Source organism: Aristolochia californica, unplaced genomic scaffold (genome assembly GCF_029961685.1).
Source record: "Aristolochia californica isolate CCGP_79_NKW_82.1479 unplaced genomic scaffold, dmAriCali1.0.hap1 SCAF_7, whole genome shotgun sequence".
Lineage (NCBI taxonomy): Eukaryota > Viridiplantae > Streptophyta > Magnoliopsida > Piperales > Aristolochiaceae > Aristolochia > Aristolochia californica.
In genome coordinates this window covers 1,452,060-1,463,073 of record NW_027182268.1, presented here as the reverse complement: position 1 = coordinate 1,463,073, position 11,014 = coordinate 1,452,060, and the positions used below count along the sequence as shown (strand labels likewise).

At 40.6% G+C, this 11,014-nt stretch overlaps 1 protein-coding gene across 1 annotated transcript; it reads left to right on the top strand.

Annotated features, from left to right (window-relative positions):
* The first annotated feature begins 250 nt into the window (after positions 1–250).
* On the top strand, positions 251–1,049 carry LOC137936160 (zinc finger protein CONSTANS-LIKE 13-like). The gene is made up of 2 exons (XM_068780718.1): positions 251–644; positions 802–1,049. Exons 1-2 carry the CDS (start codon positions 251–253, stop codon positions 1,047–1,049), a joined length of 642 nt encoding a protein of 213 aa, XP_068636819.1.
* Positions 1,050–11,014: the final 9,965 nt, after the last annotated feature.

Genomic DNA, 11,014 nt, shown 5'->3' with positions numbered 1-11,014 from the left:
TTTTCCGTCTGCTTTCTCCTCCGTTTTCTATGTGAAAAAGTTCTTAACTCACCGCCAACAACTACAGCTTTTGATTTAATATTTTTAGTAGAGAATTCTTGAGTTAATTTGATGATAAAGTTTGCAGTTTTTTTATTTATGTCATTCACTAGAGAGGCATCTGAGAAAGAGGGAGAGAGACAAAGGTTGCCGGGAACTACAAAAGGAGACCAGAGGCTTAATGAAACTTTACAGCAGGAGTCGCTCAAAAATGGCGAGAAATGCCCAGGATGAAGACCACCCAGAGAACAAAAGCAAAGTCTGCAACCATTGGAAGGAGAAACAAGCCTTGCTCTACTGTCGAGCCGATTCTGCCAAGCTTTGCATCTCCTGCGACCGTCAAGTACACGCCGCCAATGGTATTTTCTCCAAACACTCCAGATACTATCTCTGCGATGTCTGCCGAGACCAGCCGGCTTCGATTTTCTGCGCCTCCCACCAACTACTCCATTGCCCCAACTGTGACTTCGACGCTCACCCACCTTCCCTTGAGGCACACCAACAGAACCGCCGCTCTCTCGAGCCCTTCTCCGGCTGTCCTTCCGCCAACGAGCTCTCCTCGCTATTCGGCTTTGACGACGACAAGTCTCTATGGTTTAGTGATGGTAATTCGGGTGGATAAGAGGAGGGGTTGTGGAGTGAGTTTGTGTGGGAAGCGCCATATTAGAATGTATTTAATTTATTTATTATTTATTTTTTGTATTTTACTATTTTGCCCTTTTACCTTTTTACTGTATAAAACTACATGGTTATTCGTAACAGTTGATTCAATAAATCATTTTCATGAATCAATATTTGTTTGTCTTCTCGACTGCTGTGAGCCCGACGAACAGAGCAACGGCTCTTTTCCAATCCAAAATTCTAACATGGTATCAGAGCGGATGATCCTCATCCTCAGAGTATTTTCGGCTGGCGGCCCTTCTCTCGGCGATTTCGGCGATTTCAGCGATCCATCGTCCATTTCGGCGACGGTCATCGGCGACCTGATTTCAGCTCTCTATTTCAGCTGATCTTCTGACACAGAGGTTAGATTTCATCTTCCTCCTAATTTTTTTTTTTCTAAATAAGTTAAGCTTCTGTTTTCTCGGCGAGATAGCGCCGTTGCTGTGAAAAATGGATTTCGGTAGTGCTGCTATGGCGCCGTTGCCGTGAGGGCTGATTTGCCCCTTTTTTTTGGTAGTCGTGCTCTGGTGCCGTTGTCGTGCGGGCTGAGTTTCCCCTGTTTTGGTCGTGGTGTTCTAGCGCCGTTGCCGTGACCTAATTTGTCTCAGGATTTGGCAGAGAGTTGGTGCTCTCTCTGAATTTTTTTTTATTGCCTCTGGATTTAGTCGTGAAGGTTAAGTTTCCTTTCTGTTTTTTTTTTTTTTTTTGTGGTTGACCGAGAGGTGTGATATATTTTTTTTCTGGCCTTTTGTGTTTGGCCGAAAGGTGTGCTATGGTACATTTGTTGTTCAAAATTTTTATGTTGAATTCTTAGGTTACATACAAGACCTTCATTAGAATCTTCTTGGGGGCTCCATGGAGACTTATTCATTGATGGGCGTTTCCAATTCTGGTCTTCGTACCAGTTCGACTCGTTCCAATTTTGACGAACCATCGAACCCATACTATCTTCACCATTCGGACAGCCCCGGGCAAGTTCTTGTCTCGCAGCTACTTACTGGTGAAAATTACACCAGTTAGAGCCGTGCAATGTCCCTCACCTTATCCGTGAAGAATAAAGTGGGCTTTATCGATGGTTCCATACCTGTACCTCAGAGTGCTGATCCTCCTTTGTCGAACTCCTGGACCCGGAATAACAATATTGTCATCTCTTGGATTTTAAATTCGGTTTCCAAGAAAATCTCTGCAAGTGTTATGTTTGCTGCTTCTACCCACGAAATTTGGCTCGCTCTTCGGGATCGTTATCAACAACGCAATGGTCCGCGCATTTTTCAACTTAAACGAGAATTGATGAACTTGCGCCAAGACAAAGGATTCCGTTAGCACTTATTTCACGAAGCTGACGACCCTTTGGGAAGAACTGAACAATTACCGTCCTCATTGCTCTTGTGGAAAATGTTGTAGTGGAGTTAAGGTTCTTATTGATTACCACAACATGGAGTATGTCATGTGATTCTTGATGGGCCTTGATGACTCTTTCTCCCATGTTCGTAGTCAGCTGCTCCTCATGGATCCGATGCCTCCTCATAATCGTGTTTTTTCTTTGGTTGTCCAAGAGGAACAACAACGGAGGACCCCTCATGCCTCGAGTTCGCATACCCCCACCGACACAATGGCATTCACGTTTAAATCTGAGCAGACAGACGTTCATAAACCTGACCCACAAACCTCTCAGAAATTTCACTCAAATTACAGTGCTCCCTGGAATCCGAATCCCAATGCTTCTCGGAATCAGAATTATCATGCTCCCCGGAATCCGTACAAGGATAAGCATTATTGTACTCATTGCAAGACCGTTGGCCATACTATTGCTTGTTGCTTCAAGATCCATGGCTATCCGACTGGACCTGCCTCCAAACCCACGCAACATTCTCATGCTGCTGCTCATCAGGTTTCCATTGCTGCTGATGGCCCAGGTTCTACTTCTGTTGGGAGTCTTGTGCAGAATCTTGACTCCGCTCAGTTTCAGCAGCTTATGTCCATGCTTTCTACACACCTGAGTAGCTCCGCACAAGTCACAATTGCTGCGGAATCTTCTACATCCAACTGCGTGGCAGGTATTTGTTTTTCTGTATCCTTAAATCCTTTAATTTCTTCACCTCAATCATGGATTATCGACTCAGGAGCTACTCGACATATTTGCTCTCACGCTCCTGTTTTTGTTTCTTTGCATGTTATTCCTCACACTACGGTTACTTTACCCAATAACACTCAACTTTTAGTCCATCTTGCTGATGATATTAAATTGCATTCTCACCTTGTACTTAAAAACGTACTATTTGTTCCTCAATTCAAATTCAACTTGACCTCTGTTAGTGCTTTAGTTACTGACTCTGGCCTTATAGTAAGTTTTCTTTCTGATTGTTTTGTTATCCGAGATCTATCCACCCAGAGGACGATTGGCAAGGGTGACAAAGTCCAAGATCTTTATGTCCTCAGTGCTCAAAGTTTGAATTATATTTCTCATGTTTTTGTTAACACTGTTTCAGCCCATGTTTGGCATAATAGGCTAGGACACATTTCTTTCCAGCGACTAGATTTTTTGAAGGATCAGTTGAACTGCGATGTAACTAAATTACATAAATTAGATCCTTGTTATATTTGTCCTCTTGCTAAACAACATAGACTATCTTTTGAATCTCACAATAACTTGTCATAATTTCCTTTTGATCTTGTGCAATGTGATATTTGGGGACCCTATCAGACTGTTTCTCATACTGGCCATCGTTTCTTCTTAACTCTTGTTGATGATTGCACTCGATTTACCTAAATCTATCTGTTAGAAACTAAATTTGATGCTCTCTCTGTGATACCGCATTTTTTTAATATGGTTTTTACTCAGTTTAATGCTAAAATCAAAGTTTTCCGATCTGATAATGCCCCGGAGTTATCTTTTGTTGAGTTTTTTCAAGATCAAGGAGTCTTGCACCAGTTTTCCTGTGTTGAAAGACCTCATCAAAACTCAGTTGTTGAAAGAAAACATCAACACCTCTTGAATGTGGCTCGCTCATTGTTCTTCCAATCCCGCATTTCAGTCTATTTTTGGACAGAATGCATTCTTACAGCGGTTTTCTTGATTAATAGAACTCCATCTCCTCTCTTGCGACACAACACACCTTTTCATTTGCTATACAACACAGCTCCTGATTATCCTTCTCTTAGAGTCTTTGGTTGTTTAGGTTTTGTTTCCACCTTAGTTGCTCATCGAACTAAGTTCCACCCTCGTGCTCAAGTTTGTGTGTTTCTTAGTTATCCAGCTGGTGTGAAAGACTATAAATTCTATGATGTGGAGACCAAACATGTTTTTATTTCTAGAGATGTAACGTTCCATGAGGAAGTTTTCCCTTTTCATACTATCACCAGTTCAATTACAGTTCCTGATCCCTTTCCTGATTTGGTTCTGCCCCACTCCTTCATACAAACTCCTTCTCTCCCAGACCTTGATTCTTCCCCTATTCATGATTCACCAGCTAGTTATGATGCTCCTGTTGATGATATTCCAACTAATACTCTTCCAGTGCTTGTTCCTTCTACATCTACTGGCACTTCTCTTCGCAAATCTACTAGGACGATCCATCCACCTCATTACTTGCAGAATTATCACTACAATTTACTTGTTGGTTCTTCCCCATCTGTTTTAGCCTCTACACCTTATCCGATCTCTAACTACATCTCTTATCATTCCCTTTCTGATAAGATTATAATTGAGGTTGGATTTTGGTATTTTAATCCAATTTCTGTCTTTAACTCTAGGCGCCCGAGAGAGGCTAGACGCAAGGATTGAGAATCCGGATTCGTGGTTACGTGGCGCTCGAGAGAGGCACGAATCACGGTAAAATCCAAAGTTGATAATTTTAGCATCATCACAATAGGAAATTGATTCTCTGCATTCTATTGTAATCCGATCTTTGTCATTAACTCTAGGCGCCCAAGAGGGGCTAGACGCAAGGATTGAGAATCCGGATTCGTGGTTACGTGGCGCTCAAGAGAGGCACGAATCACGGTAAAATCCAGAGTTGACATTTCCTGTTGTGCAAGTAGTTAATTAAATTATTGCTTGATAATTTAGGATATAATTAGTGTTTAGTTCAGATTAATTCATCATATTTGGTTAGGCTAGTTGACTCAAGAATACACGAAATTCAATCCTCCCTGTGGATATGACCCTCGCTTACTGCTAGATTACATGAACGATTTATACGCTTGCGAGGTATAAAAGTCGATGTGACTAAAATTATACATCAAGTTTTATTTTTTATTTTTATTTTTTTTATTTTTTTTGTTTGGTTTATTCATTCTTATTTGCTGGCTAAGAGCATAAATGGTTCCGGTAGTCGATGACCAGACTTTTGGTCCCTAGTTTGAGAGGTCTGTACTCAAACAACCGTTCTGGGATTGACCAGTTCGATCTTGAAGTATTGAATGAAAACCTTATGGTGAGTAACTTAAGGACTTGTGTTCAGCGCGTGATTCCTGCTGCCTTCAGTGGCCAGTCACACGGAGATTTCTTCAAAGTGTGATGTGGGATAGCGGTTTCATCTACGGATGATTACCACGAGTACGGCTGATACGAGTAAACCTTCTTATTACCTACGGGTACGGCTGATACGAGTTCAATGGGATAACTTACTATTGCATTAGACTTGGAACTTAGTTGCAAAAGAGAATATGAAATCTTAGTGTTGATCTATGTTAGTCTGAATAGTCTTGTATGCCTGTTTGAACTCATTCCTTTTTATACCTCAGTGAAATTCCTTGTTGTAATGTATGAATGCAAATGGAAATGCTCTTGCTTGCAAAAGACAGATAACTTCAGAAACAGCCTGGGCAAACCCAGGGACATGCACCGGAACAGTCGGTTACTTAAAAATAAGTGTATGTGTAGTGAAGACGAATACAAAATGGTGGTAATACCAAAAGTATTCAGTGAAACAAAGCTGACGTTCTCTAACCGGCTCTCTCGAGTCTCGGTTGGAGTCGGAATAGCTCCGGGAATGGTCGAAAATACGTAATCGACGTCGGAGGATAGTCGGAAAGCGGAAGTGGCACCGGAGAAGCCCTCTCGGATCTCTTCTCGGCCTGGCGAGCGATGACTGTCGAACTCACCTCGACGGAGACTCTCTCGAGCTCTCCTCGGGTTTGTTCTCGGTTGCTGGACGGCGGTGGACGACGGTGGCACGACGGAAGGTATTGGCCCGGCGAACGACGGTGGGGAACTCCTCTCGAGTCCTCCCCTGTTTCCGGTCGATACTCTGTTTTCTGTTCACGCTCCCCTCTCGGGTCCCCCCTCTCGGGTCCCCTTTCGACCTGCTCTTTCAACGCCCCCCTTTTGCTTTAAATACCATCTTATTTATTTTAAAATGATTTGACCTAAAAATCATCTCCATTTCACTAAGGGCATTTTGGTAAATGTCTCTTTCTCCACCATAATTCTCCTGAAATTCCATAATTAAATCTATAAAAAGCATTTCAGGAAGAAATAAACCTTAAAAACAATGAAATATAATTAAGGAGAGAAAAATATGCAATATCGATAGTGATTAATGCCAAATTCAATAAATGCTCATTTCATTTGAAAACCGATAAATAACCACCTATAACACAATTATAAAGGTTATTCTATTATAATTAACCTAATACCGAAAAGTCAATAAAGGCCCCCAGGAATGATACATAGTCTCCCTCGAAGAAGGTTTACTCGTATCAGCCGTACCCGTAGGTAATCATCCGTAGATGAAACCGCTATCCCACATCACACTTTGAAGAAATCTCCGTGTGACTGGTGATAGATGTCATATTCTGACATGAGAACTAAGTTAATTATAATAGAATAACCTTTATAATTGTGTTATAGGTGGTTATTTATCGGTTTTAAAATGAAATGAGTATTTATTGAATTTGGCATTAATCACTGTCGATATTGTATATTTTTCTCTCCTGAATTATATTTCATTGTTTTTAAGGTTTATTTCTTCCTGAAATGCTTTTTATAGATTTAATTATGGAATTTCAGGAGAATTTTGGTGGAGAAAGAGATATTTACCAAAATGGCCTTAGTGAAATGGAGGTGATTTTTAGGTCAAATAGTTTTAAAATAAAGAAGATGGTATTTAAAGGAAGTAAGAGAGGTCGAAAGGGGACCCGAGAGGCAAAACCCGAGAGGGGAGTGTGAACAGAAAACAGAGTATCGACCGGAAACAGGGGAGGACCCGAGAGGAGTTCCCCACCGTCGTTCGTCGGGCCAATACCTTTCGCCGCGCCACCGTCGTCCACCACCGTCTAGCAACCGAGAACAAACCCGAGGAGAGCTCGAGAGAGTCTCCGTCGAGGTGAGTTCGACAGTCGTCGCTCGCCAGGCCGAGAAGTGATCCGAGAGGGCTTCTCCGATGCAAACTCCGCTTTTCGACCATACTCCGGCGTCGGTTACGTATTTTCGACCATTCCCGGAGCGATTCCGACTCCGACCGAGGCTCGAGAGAGCCGGTTAGAGAACTTCACCTCTGTTTCGTTCTTCGCCGAAAGTTCCCTCCATCCCTCGGCTTCCAACCTTTGTCGCCGGCGTCGTCTCTACCTCCGGCCACTCACTATTGCTACCTGACGCCACCAATTTCCGAAAATTGCAGCACCCGTGAGAACGAGTTGCTGCCCGAGCGAAAAGAGGAAGAAGGGGAGTAATTCGTCATTATTGAATTTAGTTTTTATATGGTTTGAACTTAGGTTTTGAATGTTAATTGAATCTGATTTGATAATTAATATTTATTTAAGATTTGCTTTCTGGATATTTGATTAAATTAGCTAATTAGGGTAGGATTATAATTGAGGTTGGATTTTGGTATTTTAATCCGATTTCTGTCTTTAACTCTAGGCGCCCGAGAGGGGCTAGACGCAAGGATTGAGAATTCGGATTTGTGGTTACGTGGCCCTCGAGAGAGGAACGAATCACGGTAAAATCCAGAGTTCATAATTTTAGCATCATCACAATAGGAAATTGATTCTCTGCATTCTATTGAAATCTGATCTTTGTCATTAACTCTAGGCGCCTGAGAGGGGCTAGACGCAAGGATTGAGAATCCGGATTCGTGGTTACGTGGCGCTCGAGAGAGGCACGAATCACGGTAAAATCCAGAGTTGATAATTTTAACATCATCACAATAGGAAATTAATTCTCTGCATTCTATTGTAATCCGATCTTTGTCATTAACTCTAGGCGCCCGAGAGGGGCTAGACGCAAGGATTGAGAATCCGGATTCGTGGTTACGTGGCGCTCGAGAGGCAGGAATCACGGTAAAATCCAAAGTTGACATTTCTTGTTGTGCAAGTAGTTAATTAAATTATTGCTTGATAATTTAGGATATAATTAGTGTTTAGTTCATATTAATTCATCATATTTGGTTAGGCTAGTTGACTGAAGAATACACGAAATTCAATCCTCCCTGTGGATATGACCCTCGCTTACTGCTAGATTACATGAACGATTCGTACGCTTGCGAGGTATAAAAGTCGATGTAACTAAAATTATACATCAACTGGCCACTGAAGGCAGCAGGAATCACGCGCTGAACACAAGTCCTTATGTTACTCACCATAAGGTTTTCATTCAATACTTCAAGATCGAACTGGTCAATCCCAGAACGGTTGTTTGAGTACAGACCTCTCAAACTAGGGACCAAAAGTCTTGTCATCGACTACCGGAACCATTTATGCTCTCAGCCGGCAAATAAGAATGAATAAACCAAACAAAACAAAATAAAATAAAATAAAAATAAATAAAATAAATAAAAATAAAATAAATAAAATAAAATAAAATAAAAATAAAACTGTAATGTACAAAGGGATAGAAACGTGGGGATTGCCCACAATGTGCTAAGTTTATAGTCATAAGCAAGACTTTGACGCATTCAAGATGAATTCTCAAGATACGGTTTGAGCCTCTGACCGTTAACTTTGAAGACCGACCCGTCTCCGTGATTGCGGATCTCAATAGCACCATGAGGAAACATCTGTGTGACCTCAAATGGACCGGACCACCTGGATCTTAGCTTCCCTGTTGCAGGTAACTGTAATGGTTCACCCTGATTGGCCATGGTAGCTCTTACTTTGACTTCGGGTGTTTTCCTACAAATCTGTTCTACCTCTTCAACAAAGGGAGCTAATGGTCCACCTAGGGAGCGGCGCCTGTGCATAAAAACACAAAAAGAAACAAAACGAACTATCAAATTAATCTAACAAACTCACTACTAAAAATATGAACTAACTAGAATAAATAAAAATAATTCCATAAAAAAAATCACCAAGCTAAAATTATGAAAGCAAAAAAATAAAAAATAAAAATAAAAATAATAATAATAAAATAATAAAATAATAAAATAATATAAAAATAAATCTAACCTAAGACCATGGAGAACAAAGAAATACACTTAGTACGTGCCTCCCCGACAACGACGCCAAAAACTTGATGTATAATTTTAGTTACATGCTCTCTCGAGTCTCGGTTAGATTGAATCCCATTGAGGACAATGTCAGGTTTAGGTTTGGGGGGAAACGACTCTTTTATGCCTTAGCAATAATTTTCTTTTGATTTCTGTTCGTGGTTTTCAAACTACTCCTCTTAGTATGTGGTTAACATTAGTAGAGTTAAAATAAGTTGCTTAAATGTGTTTCAAAAATTTTCGTAAAACTGTGTAGAATATGCCTATTAGAAATCTGATATCATTTGTTGTGATTCATGAGAATTCAATGGGATAACTTACTATTGCATTAGACTTGGAACTTAGTTGCAAAACAGAACATGTAAATCTAGTGTTGATCTATGTTAGTCTGAACAGTCTTGTATGCCTGTTTGAACTCATTCCTTTTTATACCTCAGTGAAATTCCTTGTTGTAATGTATGAATGCAAATGGAAATGCTCTTGCTTGCAAAAGACAGATAACTTCAGAAACAGCCTGGGCAAACCCAGGGACATGCACCGGAATAGTCGGTTACTTAAATATAAGTGTATGTGCAGTGAAGATGAATACAAAATGGTGGTAATACCAAAAGTATTCAGTGAAACAAAAATTACGCTGGTAATAGCAAAAGTGCGCTGGTAATAGCGTAAAATGGTTTTAAATCTGGAAGCAATGAGTTTCCTTAACTTTGATGTTGAATTGTAATTTGAAAGAAGTTGCAAGTCAAGATTGAAATTAGTATATTTCTTTTGTGAGATTGTCAGACAATAGGCTTACTCTACTATTTTCTCTTAATTGTGATGTGACCAGGATTTTATTGTTGTTTGTTGCCTCTTTGTTCTGTTGAAGTAATAGCTTATGGGTCACATTGGTTCAGGTGGAGTAACAATGAGTGTATTTGGATTAATAATAGACTATATTTTACACAGGTTTTCAAATTTTGCAAGATCTCATATGATTTTCAGATATTTTACGATACTAAGTGTTAGTCATATGCTAATGAGGAGTAAATTTTCTTCAGTTTTTTCTTTTTATATTATTGATTTAGATGAATTTTGTGGGTAAATTCCATGCAAACCCTCACGAGACATAACTCGTCCACTACTGCAGAGTATGGGTTTAACGGCTTGTTGCATGCGCTAAATGCAATCGTGCTCCCTACGAAAGTGGCATTTTGTTTTCCTAGGCTTAATTTTGGTTCGATTGTTGTTTAGCTAGGGACTAGCAAAGATTTAGGTTTGGGGTGTGATAGATGCCATATTCTGACATGAGAACTAGGTTAATTATAATAGAATAACCTTTATAATTGTGTTATAGGTGGTTATTTATCGGTTTTCAAATGAAATGAGCATTTATTGAATTTGGCATTAATCACTGTCGATATTGCATATTTTTCTCTCCTGAATTATATTTCATTGTTTTTAAGGTTTATTTCTTCCTGAAATGCTTTTTATAGATTTAATTATGAAATTTCAGGAGAATTATGGTGGAGAAGGATATATTTACCAAAATGCCCTTAGTGAAATGGAGATGATTTTTAGGTCAAATCGTTTTAAAATAAATAAGATGGTATTTAAAGCAAAAGGGGGGCGTCGAAAGAGCAGGTCGAAAGGGGACCCGAGAGGGAAAACCCGAGAGGGGAGCGTGAACAGATTGAATCTGAATTAGAGGAGTTCCCCACCGTCGTTCGTCGGGCCAATCGCGCCACCGTCGTCCACCGCCGTCCAGCAACTGAGAACAAACCCGAGGAGAGCTCGAGAGAGTCTCCGTCAAGGTGAGTTCGACAGTCGTCGCTCGCCAGGCCGAGAAGACATCCGAGAGGGCTTCTCCGGTGCCACTTCCGCTTTCCGACTATCCTCCGGCG